This window comes from Lepidothrix coronata, unplaced genomic scaffold (genome assembly GCF_001604755.1).
Source record: "Lepidothrix coronata isolate B3197 unplaced genomic scaffold, Lepidothrix_coronata-1.0 Scaffold0, whole genome shotgun sequence".
Taxonomy (NCBI): domain Eukaryota; kingdom Metazoa; phylum Chordata; class Aves; order Passeriformes; family Pipridae; genus Lepidothrix; species Lepidothrix coronata.
Genome location: NW_016690180.1, coordinates 3719971 through 3735100, shown reverse-complemented (window position 1 = coordinate 3735100; position 15130 = coordinate 3719971). Strand labels below are relative to the sequence as shown.

At 39.6% G+C, this 15130-nt stretch overlaps 1 protein-coding gene across 9 annotated transcripts in view; it reads right to left on the bottom strand.

Annotated features, from left to right (window-relative positions):
* Positions 1–15130, bottom strand: part of MTUS1 (microtubule associated tumor suppressor 1) — a 133921-nt gene that overhangs the window by 19794 nt on the left and 98997 nt on the right. For all 9 annotated transcript variants that reach the window (XM_017812559.1, XM_017812316.1, XM_017812618.1 and 6 more), the window contains one exon: positions 12732–12949. In XM_017812559.1, coding sequence (XP_017668048.1) covers positions 12732–12949 — 218 coding nt within the window. The remainder of the gene's footprint in view (positions 1–12731; positions 12950–15130) is intronic.

The window sequence follows — 15130 nt, the reverse complement described above, 5'->3', positions numbered from 1 at the left end:
GTTATACTTTAAAACAAAGAAAAGCTTCTTCCAGGATAGCATTGCAATTAAAATCCTACTTTGCAGCAATTAATTACACATTTTATGGTGGGTGTAGCAACACAAGCCTCCAGAACAAATCAACTGATAGCTGTCAAGGGCACAGAAGTATAGTGTATATGTGAAAGAGGCATGCATTAAATATTTATCTTAAGCTTACTCAAACACAAAACCAAAAACTTTGCTAAACACTCAGTCTTCCATGAAGGAAAGGCACAGCCCTGTTCAAAGTTGAATACAACCCACCCTTCTGCTCACAGTTCTTAATGTTAAGATAGATAGTGTTTTTTACCCAGAGAGAATCATAAGGAATCTGTGAACAGATCATAACAAAGCAGAAGCACCCATCTCCCTGCTTTTCCCGGGAGCTGTGCCTTGGCCAGGGAAGGTGGCCGGTCAGGCCCCTGTGCCCCTAGACCTGCAGCCCAGGGAGCGGCACAGGCACAGCCACGGTAGGGCTGCTCCAAGGCTCGGCACCGCCACCCCACACCCCTGGCCACGGCGTGGGGGTGACAAGGTCCACGCGTCCTCCTGGCAGGGTGCTTCACCTTGCTCCCTGCCGTCGGCAAAGCTGTGAAACAAACACTCATTACCCTTGCTGCAGCACACTGAGAATAGAGGCACAGCCTGCTGCTAGAGCAGCCCATCTTCCCGCGCCGGCAGCCCCCCGCTCGGCCCCCCGGCCCTCATCGGCGACGGCGGGCGGCGGCACCGCCAAGCCGGGCAGGTCTGGCCGAGCCGCAGGCTGGACCTTGCCTCCCTCCGCAGGTTATCCTGCTGCCGCGCCGGTCGCTCCCGACAGCGGCAGATACTGCAGCTTCTGCAATTGGCACAGGCAGCCAGCGATTACTTAAAGCCACAGCCCTTCTTTTATGAAAGGCGAGCCCCAGACATTATTAGACCGATCGATCTCCGCTTGCTCCAGCGGCAGCCGGGATCACAGAGAGAAAGAACACTGTCCTTCTCCGCAGGCGTTTCGAGCTTGCTATACGCTGCTTTCACACCTAATTTGCTGATGCACAAATAAGCCACAGGAGGCCTGAGCTGAACGGGAGACCCACAGATACAGCGACTTTGCTGCTGTCAATGCCCACGCTTATGTTCATAGGCCCTGTGCGTGCAAAGAGCTTGAAACTCATTTTATATGCTTTTCTTTTAACTAGGATACATTAGGGGAAAAAAAAAAATAAAAAAAAGAAGGCAAAAAAAGAGGGGGGGGCAACCCCCCCCCCAAACACTGGCCCAAAAATCACACAGACTTGTCCACAATTGACCACACCAGAGGAGCTCACAGACTGGTAGGGCCACACCTGCACCCGGTTTTCCCCAGGGAAAACCTCATCTTTACAACAGATTCCCTGTTTCCTCTTGGTCACTCTTGCTGCAGCCTGACCACAGGCTACTGTCTTAAGAGCACCCTGTTCTGGAGGCAGGGAATACTCACTGCATGCCTGCAGAACAAATAAAGCAGCAGAATACACCATTCTTAAGAAAAACTACAAAGAATGAGCGCCCAGAAACCAGTCATGTATTAAGGTCTGACACAAGACTAATCGAAATGAGTAATTTTTATGCTACACACTCTCATTTGCTGCAAGTTTTATTATTAATTATATTATTATTCTGCAGCTGTAAAGGCTGGTTAGAACAACCAGCCAGCCCTTTACTAGAAATATTTATATTTTTGATCTTGTATGGGAAAGATTCCCTTTCAATTACTCAGTTTAAGCAGTCTTAACAGTTATTTGGACACTGACACATTAGTAGGGCTATTAAGTAGCTGTGCTGTAATTTCATATTAAGCACTTAGAGGCTTTTTACAGTGGTAGTGGGCTACGATTGAAAACCACACCTAGCTCTCGATGGTAAATCTCAGGATACCAGAGAGCTCAGTTATTGAAAGGACTCACCCTGCTTCTCTGCTCAAAAAGGAGAGATGAGTCATCTCACTCCAGCTTAACACCTGTGTTCCCACTACGGACACAGCATTTGATGATGAAAACGTGAATGCTGCATCCTTACACGCTGGGACACGACCATGTAGTGGATCTATAATCAAGTTAACTACCAAAGCACTTATTTTCACGCTGATGGGATTTTCCAAAGCTTTTGCAGTAACTTAGTCCATTACTTAAGTATGTACAAACACACACAGGCGTTTTTTTTTTTCCTGTAGTGCCCCCTTGGTTTGCATATTCATTTTTTCTTCTAATTCTCAGTCATCGTCCTTGAACCTGCTTTCTTCCTGCCCACACTGTTAGTAAAACATATCACATCTTCCCTAATGACTGGACCATGCTGCAGACCCTTTGGAAATGCTAACATTCGTGTTTACTGTTTCCAAAGGGTCTTCTTCATGGTCCACACATTTTGCATTTGCTTTTAGTTAAAGAAATTTGATGAGAAAACGGCATGTGAGATCAGAATATACTAAGGACTAACAAGAGGCTGAGACTAAAAACTCAATGTAAAATACACTAACATTGCTTTAGTAGATTTTTTTTTAAGGTTTCTTACTGCTCTTAAGCCCGTGTTGCTTTTTACTGGTAGTGTTTCACCTGTTGCCTCAATCTTTAGCTTGCCCATTCATAGTTTTGTAAATCCAAGAAATCCAGACAGACTTGTATCATCACCTCCTGTTAAAGAATACATTCAGAAAAAGCTAGCCATAGAGACTGCCAGCCTAAAATAAGAAGACTAAGTTGCTAAGGGGTTAAGCAGCCCCATGAAGTAGTCAGACTGACTAGCAGTTAATCTAGCACACTTTTTTATCTAAGTTCTGAGAGAACTGAAGCTCCAGGTATGAGGGGGTTTCCCTAAGAAAACATGAAAGTTTCCCAAACCTGAAATCTAAGTGCAGTAAAATACCAAAAGCACTTGAATAGTCCAGTAAGGGCTTGTCTTCAGAATTTAATTTAAAGAAAAGTGTGCATGTGCTTTGAGCTGGAATATCCAGTAACCTTCTAGTTTATGTTCAGTAAGATTCTAGTTGAAAAATCAATACTGGAAATCGAAAGAGCAGAACCAAGTGGAAGCATACGGGATCAAGCAATTTTGGCATTGTTATCCAGATAAATCTGGCAATAGGGATCATTCTCAATTAGTTGTCCAAGACTCAAGAAGGGTCTTCATACTCATTTACAATTGTTTCCAGTACAATTTATGAATTTATGCCAAGATCAGGTAGATTACTGGGTACCTATTTTTCTTATTTAAAAAGAATCTGTTGTAGGTTGAGCTCTAACCAAAATGTTCTCCCTGCTATAACACGGAAGCTATAGGAAGGAACAAGAACAGAACTTGGGGATAAAAGGTTTGCCACAGGCAATATCAGGCAATGCATCTCTGCTATTGGACGCTACAAAAGAGCTCTCAGTATATAAAGAAGACTTGGACATTTCTTGTTACATGAAAGATTAGCCAGTAAAAAATCCTTCACATGTTTTGAAAATTTGACAAGCAAGTTCAGCGCAATGTGTGCCCCATAGCAAGGACACTTGTGAGGGTGTGATATACTCTGTTACAACATTTTTGAAAAAGATGAGGTCCAAGGTAGGATGTTAAAGAACATGACAGTTTCAAGATGACAAAAATTACCAATTCAGGAATGGAATAAATTACGAAATTTGTCATTCATGTTTGTTTTGTTGGCAGTTATGCAGCCCAATTACAGGCTTAAGAGCATTTTTCCTGGCAACCAGCTGTTTTTGCTACAGCTTGAGATTCAAACAGACCAGCCTAGGGTCATTTTAGATACAAACAAGGGTGAGGACACATCATTGTCTGAACAGTTTCCATCATTCTGCTTTAAAAGCAGGAAGCTCTACAAAAGCTCATATTCCAGAACGAACAAAAGAGATATTTGTACCAAGCACCCAACCTTCCTGGCTATGTACCTAGAAAAAAAATCTTCACAGAAGACAGAGAAAACATACCTCCAAGATGTCACGTTCTGAGCAGTTTTCAAGCTGGAATAAGTGGGCATTCCTCAACCATCCCACAGTTCCATGGCAGAGGAGCACACAGTTTTACAGCAAACACGGAACTTTATTTCCTTGAGAGGATGTGCAACTAGTCAGACTATTGATTTCAGGTTTCCCTGCACACTCCTACTGTTGGGCAGGTGGAGTGGCACTGGTGTGGAAGCCCCATGCTCTGCCTGCAAATCAAGGCCTTGAGAGCCACAGATAGGCTGTGCCTGGCCAGAAAGTCCTAATTACCTTTTGCAAGTTTTTCCTCCATATTAAGAACTGCAAGTCCTCCAACAGTTACTCAATATAAAAGAGCGAACCATGGCAGAAAACGGATTTCGAATATGTGTGTCCAAATAAGCTAACACCGCCCATCTGGTAGTAATTATCCACACATCACAGTTCCCATTTTAAACAAGCACACTCCTTTGGGAAATGAAATATGTACTGTTTTGGAGCTGTACTAAAGAAGGAAAAATTCAAAAGAACCAACACTGAAAAGTTCACATTTGTATACCAAAATATAAGGAGTTGTTTTCTTTTTAAATTTCAAGCAGCTATGTCACACTGGTATCTACGTGATAAACTACCTGCCACAGTTGCCTAGTCCACCCCATTAACAGATTCAGAAGCAGCATTGTGGACCACTGCAACCAAAAACTGCAACGCACTAGTACATTGCAAAGGAAGAGACACAACTCACTTCTAGCCTGTGAAACATCTCAGGGAATTAAATTGTGTTGTGGACTTTTCCCATGACACAAACATATAGTAACTACACTGGAATGCGCATTTCTTAATGCTGGGATGCAACGTGATGCCTGCCCAGAGAAGGCAGAGAAAGGCTCTGACAATGCTGGTCCCAAGCAGTCTGCAGCACGCGGACAGGACAGGCAGCCACAAGGCCCAGGCAAAGGGCAGCAACTGTACCTGTCACTGGCATAACTGGCAGGTGGAAACATCTCCAACTGCGAAAGCTGTAGATCAGCCTTCTAATTTTCATCAGCAATACAAAACTTTGCAAACAAGTAATTTCAAGACTCAAAACTTACATGAGTAGAAAATTAAGTGTTAAACATAAAAGCACTGTGATTTTTTTTAAAGGCATTTTATTAGAACAGACTAAATAAAATTTTTTCGGAGCGCATAGAACAAATCAGTGCAAAGAATGGAAGCACTTATGTGTGTTTTATTATCATATATAGGGCCAAATTAATTTTATTTTGGGAAAAGAAAGCCTGGTTTTTGCAAGCCATTTGCTGTCAAACTAAACCACAAGCACTTACTCTTAAACTTAAGAGAGAAATGCTGAGCATCTTAAAAACATAGTAAATTAGTTTTAATGAATTATAAAATTGCAAGCACTTCTGTAACATGTATGTTTAGACCTCACAAGAGATGAGCTTAGGTTGAAAAAGAGATCATAATTTATATATTATTAATACTGGTACAGTCTCAGCTGTCAACAGGATGAGTCTTCCTCATCCGAGGAGATACTCCTCTTGGGGACAACGCATTAGAAATTAGAATCTACTCCATCTTTGTGCAGCACCAGTCATGAAAAGATGGTGATCATCATTGGCCGTAGTGTAGAAATTGAGTCATACCTTTGCATAAACTCCAGTCACTCATGTGTCATCAGCTACAGCCTGGAGGTAATTATCAAGGGGTAACAAAAGGGCCATTCATATCCGCTTTGCAGTATGACATTTGCCTTGATGATTTTGGTCCTTATACCACAGAATTTCTACCAGTCCCTGTTCCTTCTTTCCTGGTAAAACCCAATCCTCTAAATAAATCTTCTAACTAGAAATCAGCAATTTTAGAAATCAGTTTCTTTTAAACTCACCTCCTCCCTACCTCACCTAAATCCCCCTTGAGAAGTCATTTCTCCTGCATCACTCAGTGCAAAAGCAAGGTAAAGAAATGAGCCAAGAAAGTAGCACAATAAACAGGATTTACACTCTGCTCCATGTGTATTTTTGAAAGGAGCAGCAGACTATTACTGTGATAAAATGAAAACGTCATTAACCATCTCCAGTCAATAAATATACAGTGAAAGGACTACTTCTAATTTACTCTTGGCTTTGTTTGTGTTATGTACCGCCTTCTTACTAAGTGAAATAAGCGATCAGTTTTCACCTTGACTTACTACTTCAAACAGAATTAAGACTCAGAAACAACACTTATGTGATTAGCTGATAGAGACTCACTGTAATTTCTAATATTTTACGTCTTTTATTTGCTAGGTACCTTTATGGAGAATCAGATGTTTTTTTCCCTGATGTTTAGTGTGTGAAACACTAAAGCACAGAACCAGTCAAACAGGATTCCTATGAGTCACTATGTATTTAACATGGATTTACTTGTGGGCTCTTCATGCTTTTACAGGCATTACGTGGAATTATTAGGTTCATAGGGATCTTTGTTTTCCCATTTAGAAGTGATGTCCACATTCACAGAATAGCCTTGCAGAGTTAGGTCCTGATACAGGCTATTTAACTTCTTTGTAACTGCCTGGTTTCTACTTACAGGGCTTCTGAACTCTAATATTAGTTTTCACTTGTCACATAGAATGACTCCTTCTTTCCCTGTAAAACTCATCATCTCGTAAAAAGTAAGTTTACCTTATCTAAGCAACTACTTATTTCTCAGTATTTTCTAAAGTTTTCTGTCGCAGTCCAGCTCATCTGAGTTGGACAGTCTCCATCAGATACCATGCAACTTTGGCAAGTTATACTGTCACAGCTTAAGTTCTCATGTCTATAAAACTGTAATTACCACTATAAAGTTATTAGAAATGTTATGAGAACCAATGCTTGAACATAATATTACACTATTTTCTTCATGTCATTCCATTTTTAAGGCTGTTTAGAATTTCATTTGAAATGGTAGTACAGATCAAAAGAGGGAAACAAGATGGAAAGATGTTATTTTCTTTCTTCCACTAACTGCTCCCTTATATTTTGTAATAGCACCTCTAGTTTGCTACTGTCATTAATTCTGCATCTTCTTGAACAGAAGATCATTAGAAGAAATAACAAGGTAGTCATGAAAATCAGCTGCTTTGTCGAAAGCAACACTGATGGCCTGAAACACCAAGTTTGTTTTGGTCAAAGGTGTCTTTTCCCAAGACACCTTTTGCTATGAGTAACTATAGGACAGGACTCCCAATTCTCTCCAGCGGTAGTCCATTCTGAACACCCAGGTGTACCAAATAAATTGCTTAACTGAGGCGTCCTCTAAAAAGTTGTCTCCATCAAAGCCTAGTTTCACAGTAATTAATGGATTAAAATGTTTTTCTGGATGATAGAGCACACAAATCTTCAGTCTGTTGCCAAAAATATTCTTGTTCATTCACACCACCTTACAGGAGCCTTGAGAATCATCTCAAACTTCCTTGCTTTCCAACAGCTACCTGTCAGATGCAAGCTGCCAGAGCCTAGGTTTGCTCTACAGGGGGAAGCTACTGTATTATTACTCAAATACTCTCCGTCACTGAACAGAAAATACTTGCATTCCTCAAATTCAAGATATTATATTTTGACTTCTATGTGATTTTTCTTTTTTTAATATAAAGAAACATAAAAATTATCTGAATTAAATATCCTTATTATCTCTTGGAAAAAGTTATGTCCATATTTTGGGAAGCCAAATTTAAAGAGCAGAAATACACTTGGAATGAAAATTCTAATGAAAACTGGCCAAGTTTGATGTTAGGTTCTAGAAAATCAAAAGTATAGACTGAACTTCAAGACAGCAAATCTAAACAGCAGGTCTCCCAATATATTTTGCACTTACAAGTCAAAAGATACAATTGTTGAAAAAACTCTTCCTTTTACTATAAATGGTTTGGGGTTTAGTGATGCAATGTGTACTTCTGCTCCTTAAGCAGGATATGCATTTTTCATTTGATAAATATAAACATTTTCTGCTGAACAACCGCAAAGGCCAGAACAAGTATTTCTGATACATGTGTTCATGTATTCCAAAATGGAAATAAAACTCTTTAAAGTGCTAAGAAGTTCCCAAGGAAACTAGTATCTTGACTCTTACAGTCATGCACTTGTCAGGAAATGCCAGTTACAGCAGGTCATATACTAATAATTAATTTCTATTTCCTGCTAGAAATACAGAAGCCTGTTTCAGCCACACAATTTCTAGCACATGCTCATGTTGTTTCCTGTGTCACACTCACAATTAGTGTTATCCACATATTGTAGTCAAGGCTTTATAGCCTCTCAAAATGCCTTTTCCTTTATGAAGGAAACTTCTTGAAGATGACATCACAGACATTCTCAAGCTTCAACTGTAAATATCAGTCTTCCCATAACCATACCAAGAGAAGCTGAACAGTGAAACTAGTTTTCTGTTCATCTCTGTAGTATCCCATGGCACAAACACAAATTTGAAGCTCATTTCTATAGCAGAATCTGTTAAAAGTTCTTGAAATGCTTAGAATCGTTTATTAAACTAGAAGAATAAAAATGGGTGTTTATAATAAACATTTTACCATCTAAAATTTTTAAACAGCTTGAGTAGTTCTGAATGTGGCAGTTTATACACTAAAATGAGAGGATAAAAGGGAAGTATCTGTCAATTCATACTTTGAACAGTTACAAAGCCATTCATGTCATTCTAACTGTACATTACCTTTTCACTTGAAGGCTGAATCTCTCAAACAGACAAATTTAAAACCATATTTAAAACCAAGCTACTACCACGCTGCTAAAACAAACACCCTCCACCCCCAAAGATGTAAGAGTCTATACACAGCAGTGAGTTGGAGGTTCAAACACCTCTGCTGCAGGACTCACACAGCCTTGTGGGGGGCAGCCCTGAGGCAGGGAGAGGGGCTGAGCACCCCTCAGGAGGCAAGAAGTAGAGGGGCTGAGGCAGGAGCTGCCACAGCCTCAGCCTCATTAGCTGGTGATCTTTTTTTTTAACTTCTCAAGGGAGCATTTGGCTCCTAGCCACAGCTGCAGACCTCTCAGGTACACGTTCCCACCCCACCCCAGCACTGGTGGGTCTTCACTCCCACTCCTTTCTGCAGTGAACCACATATGGGACATACCCATAACACTTTGGACATGGACAGACCTATAAAACTAGACCCATAATAATTTCTTTTCCCCCTTCCCAAACTAGATGCCTGAACTGGCTTCCCAAAGAAGCCTGTGCATACACAAGGATAAGGGAAGAGACGGCAGAGCTGCAGGCATCCCCAGCCTGACTTACCACAGACACACTAACCATATATTTAAAGCCTCTGGGAACGCATCTGTTACTGAAGGGACAAGAAATAAATTCAAAATTATTAAGCAAAATAAATATTCGGGGAAGTTAAAAGATCAACTCAAATGCAGTGGTGCAAATTTCAGAGCTCAGTGCAGTTAAATGTTAACAGAAAACAGCGTTCTTGGCACTTCATGGACTTATTGTAAATGGCCAGTTTCACCATTTCCTCTGTACTGCCACTTTTCCTTTCTTGTTTGAATTTGAAAAACAGGAAGATAGTCATGAAGTCACAGGAATTGCTAGTGGACCAGGGGAAGAGCAGTAGTCTAGAAAGACTAAACTCGCTTTTTTTATGATTAGCCCACAGTTTGACACGTGTTTCTGTCACTGCCAGCACACACAGACCTGTCCAAGAATGGAAAAACTCGGTGTTCTCATCAGCCACACCGTTCATTGCCATCAAGCATTTTGGATGCCAAGAGAGTTTCCATCTAGCATTAACCCAGTGCAACAACAGCTCCTCTGAGGCAGAAATCAGGTTTTTATGATTTTTTTCAGAAGAGTCTTGGTGAAGGTACTTAAGCAGAGAAACCCACCCCCTCCCCAAAGAAACACTTGACAGCTCAGGTGTGAAGGTTTTATCAGAGGCAGGTGTTACTATTGACAGCTACAAGGTAACCCTTGCAACAAACAGGTTTGAGCTCAGGCAGTGTTTTGCCAGAGATTCCTGCTTAGCTAGAAACACCACAGCAGCATTGCTCAATCCCATTTAACCATTTGATAGTACCCTCTCAACTTCACTCCAGACGGGCTGGCTGCATTTCCGAGAGAAGTCATTGCAAGCAAGTCTTGATTTCATTCACAGCTATATTCCACTTCAAATGAGCTCATAAGAAGCAACTTGAAACTTTTGTGCAGAAATGGCATTAGGAACTCTTGAAAAAAAAAAACAAACACAAAAGTAAACCAAACACATCTAGCAGCTGAATCAACTTCCAGGAACTTCAGCTTTGGAGGGAAAGCAGGGGAGGCCAGAGCAGATTTTGCCAAGAGGCTTGGGCTGGGCTGCTCAGCCTCAAAGTACTCCAATTGCTCACTCCAGCTCTTTCTCTGTTTGGCCAGTCCAGTCCTTGACCCCATCTCACCCTTGCACCAGCTCTGACCACACATTAGGACAGTCCACATCACAACCTGGCAAAGAAATGCTTTCTTTGGCTGGTTTAGCTTTCTGCAAACTGAACTGGTCTTTTGTAGGGACCGACCAGCACCATAAAAGTCAAGAGCAGGTCCTTCCTCTGGTTCCAGAGCTGTTTCTTAGGTTTACACTGCATTATGTCACTTCACTTCTTCCCACTTGCTGTAGTGGGAAGAAAGGAAGCACAGCTTTGTTCCTCATGTAATCAGCTAAGCATGATTTTTATTTTTTTTGAAAACCAGAAAAGCTGAAGCTTTTTTTAGGTTGGCTCTGCAGTAGTTAACCTATGAGACCCTGCCTCATGAACTCAAACCTAACTTCAGGTTTCTCCCTGAGTTTATCCAAAGAGTTTGAAAGCTACATCAAAGGGGTCCTCAAGAGATACTTCAGAAGAATAATCATATGGCCAACTGAGATTAAGATAGCTGTACCAGACTCCACATCTCACTCTAAATGAAAAAATCCAAACCAACAAACAAAACCAAAACAACTCTTCACAGTGTTTCCTAAAACCTAGAAATCTTTCAGCTAACTAACAGATTCTGAGTATTCCTTAACACCATCACGGCAGAAGAGTCCTTCTCATTCCTATAGTATGTACACAAGAATAAAACAGTGACTCTTCAGCAAGTATTGTCTTATCCCGGGAAAGGAGAGAGCAATCTCAATACCAATTACTGGTATATGTCATATTAATTTCATGTGCTCAGACTTAACTGTCCAAGATACTTAATTTTATACAATTTGACAGAAATAATTTTTCTTTTCATCTGCAAAAGACTAGCAAAGAGGAATAAGGAGCAAATTTACTAGTCTCCTCCATGCAGTTCTCTCTTCTTCAACACCACATTTTCTTTAATTAAAAACCCCATTATTCTTTAAAACAAAAAACAAACCTAAAAAAAAAAAAATCACATTTAGGTTAAGCAACCTGTAAAATAGCCTGGAAGAAGCAGATTTGTATGACAGGCTTCTTCTCACTAAACATAACATGTATAAAGTATTGGTGAACTTTAAAATGTTGCAATACAAAATATTTGAGAGAAGAAACTAGGCCAAGACATTTAATCATAAAAGTTACCAAAAAAAATCAGTGTGCTTATTATTCAGTAATTAGAAGATTGCACAGAAGTTTAGCAGTGACAATTTCACATATAAATTTCACAATATTGTGTTAGATGACAGGCATCCAAAAATCATGTATCAAATTGCTTTGAAGATCTTAAACTAGTTCCTTAGCAGAGAAAGGTCTTCCAATCAAGAGTTTTAAAAAACCAGCCAAACAAATCCCAGAAAACTGGCTAAGAGCCACTGCTTTTAGAGTTGAACCAGACTTGGGAGTTAAATGCAGGACTTTTAGATTAAATGAAAGCAAGCAGCTATTATCGCACAAGAAGAGAATGTTACGTTTCTGGCAGCGTCCTAAGACAACCCAGTGCTCTTTTGCATACCAGACTGGAAAATCACTTCATATTGGAACAGCTGAAATGAAACTGACCCCAATCTTGGAACATTACTTATAAATACAGGAGAAACTGCTATTAAAGCCTGCATTAGCTGTGCAGTGTAAATTCATAATGTAATCATTTCCTTAACTTCAGACTTTTCTTTTCTCAAAAGTTTTCAAACCAGACCAACAGTTTCTCTTGTAGTATCAAAGTGATTACGTTATTAAGTATTTCAAACAGACTAGAACAAATAAAAATTAAACCACATCAGATTATTCCACTCTGTAATTCCAGGTGCATTTCTGTAATTTTTTTAATTAAGTATTGAAAATTTTAAGACACCACCAACAATGCAGGATAATTTTAAGACACCACCAACAATGCAGGATAATTTTAAGATACCACCAACAATAAACAAAACCGAAACAACTCAGACTTTATTCTGAGTAGCTCAAAAACGTATCTACCCCTTATATACTCTTCCATCCAATGTCAGATAATAAAGCAAGGTCATGCAGATAACATGTTGAAACTAATCTTTCCTACAAGGGCAGAACTTGAAGTACATATTTGGAAAGCTACTCAATCCTGAAGGACTCTTTGACTACAAACTTCTCTTCTAAAAAGCATGTGAAGCTGCAAAGAGGCCATAAAGCCCAGTGTCAGGATTTTCATTTTTTTCTATCCAACTGATGCCAGGAGTATCACCTCCAGAAGAAAACAGAAACCACTGGAATGGAAGCACAGATTTTAGGTATTGGTATATTAATATTTTCTGAAGCCCTTGTTGAGAAGAGTTCAAAAAATTAAAGCAAAAATTGATGAGTTGTGAGTTTTTACCTCAGACTGCAGGTGCTGGATGACAACAGTTAATGCTTCAAACTTCTGGTTACTGGATGCCAGGAATTTTTTCAGCTGCAGGATGATTCCACTTTGGGTTTCACATTTTGTTTTGTACTGTGTCAACTCTGCTGCTTTTGTGCCAGGTGAACGTGCATCTGTGGAGCCTTGAGTCTGTATGCACGAGCTCTTGGGACTCCGCTGCTTGCCCTTGTCAACTAAAACAACAACAACTCATTAATATGCATTTTATGTTGAAATCTCACCAAAACTTAAAAGGACAGGTGCAAAAGGAAGTAGTTATAAATTCTTACAAACACTTTCTGAAATACTAACTAGGAGAAAGGGTTATTTCAGTAGCACTGCAGAGCAGGCACTATCATCTGCCAGGTTAATTTCTAGCACCATAACCTTGGATACACTGTTTTGCACTTTTTCTTCACTTTCATGTACTCTGTGGTATACTTTTCAACATGCTCTTTTCACTGTGCTTTGAACAAATATTTTTAGGAAATGCAAGATCTCTGTCATCCTACCTATCCAGTAACTTACTTCTAACATAAGAATTGTCCACTTTCATTTGCAACACAGATTTCATATTTCCTGCACTTTAAAATACTGCTGAATACAAAATCATTTTTTCTACATTTGTTATTTTTTTTCCTTTTAAAATTTTATTTGTAAAAACTCCCCTCTCTGCAGTTCAGATCTGAGCTTATTAACTAGAGGTCTTGCAGCATTTCTTAGCGCCAGCAATTTCAGCCAGAAGGATAAGACTTTAAAAAGGCTCTAAAATGTAATATATTTCAATATATATTCACAGTCCAGAAATTACACTGTTGATTTAATATTCGTAGTTATGTGGCAACTTCAATCCTTTCACAGTACACAATCATCTCATGTCAGAGGAAGCCACATTACATAATCCAGCACTTGACTCGTAAACGCTGTGTAGGTTATAGGTTTCTCTGCTGCCTTCAGACTGGAAAGGGAGTACAGTACTGCTGTGCAGATAGGGCCAGTCTTCCCCGTTTGATCACAAAGGGAATGAACAAACACTTTTGAAATAAAAGGGTGATGCAATAGATAAATATCCCTTAGCAATTTAATGAAGACATCTAAGCAGATTACTTTGTATAGTTTCAACTTAACAAGATTTCTTCACGATAAAGTGAAAAAACCTGAGAGGTGAGATCTGGAGAAAAAAAAAGCAGGAACATGCAGAAAAATAGGACAAACTAACCAACTAGAGGCAGTCCTTTCTACAGCCCAATCACCTGGTTTGAAGGTTGTCAAGTGACTTTAGAATAGTCCCAGCAGTGTAAGGTTCAATTTCACAACTGGAGACAGTGTTAATGACAAAAGCTTTGATTCTCAGTAAATGTGAGCCTGACTGCCACATCAACTATTGCATTAATATATCAGTCTCCCACAGCCTCCATTTCTTTTCAAAGCCTTTGAAAACAAGATTCCTGTTCAAAATACTAATGTTCTCTGTGTCTTTCTTACTGAGCTGGGTATAAAGTGCCTCCTGAGTCTGTTAATTCTCCAAATAAATCCTCTCTGGGAAAGATTTTCTGCTAGTCAGAGAATTGACAGCATATTGCTTTATCATATTCAAATGCCCTTGGTATTCTTGGAGACTTCCCTACACTTCTGCTCAGAGATGCAGACTGTTTAAGGGTATATTTTCAATTAGAAACATATCATCTTGCAGTTTAATAGTAGAGCTGTTAAAAGGTGCATCAACATAACCTAAATCAAAATACAAATTTGTACAACAAATGCTAAAGCTTGGCTGCCAGTTCTAGTTATCTTCTTTTTACCACCATTTTAACTAATGTGACCACTTCTTTTCTCACAGTTCAGATATAACAATGTCCTTTGAGTAGACATCTTTACATGAATGACAGTTCACATTTGAGAGCAACCATATCAAATTTCCAGCAATCTTATGGACAGTATTGCATGTAGGAAAATACTGGTTACCTTCTGAAGCTCCTTGAAAAATCACGAGACAATAATCAAGGAGAGAGGGGGAAAAAAGAAAAGGAGCAGGGACTAGACAATAAACACGTACAGTCAGCTCTTCCCTTCCCTACCGGCTTACATGCTCCTACTCTCTCATATATTCCAGCTCCCCTCCTGAATGCTCCACTTATGATAGAGAACCAGAGCATTCATCTTGATTTAAGAGTATTGGGTAAATTCACTGATACACTGAATTTAGTGAATGTCAAAATTTAATTAAATATTTTAAATGAGTTTTACATCAATTTTTAGGACCCTGACAGAGCTGCATTAAACCTGAACAAATGTTTGGAGATAATTTTTACTCTGAGAAAAAATTACATCACACAGTTACCTAATGAAGATATTTCATTTAAATACAGTGATAC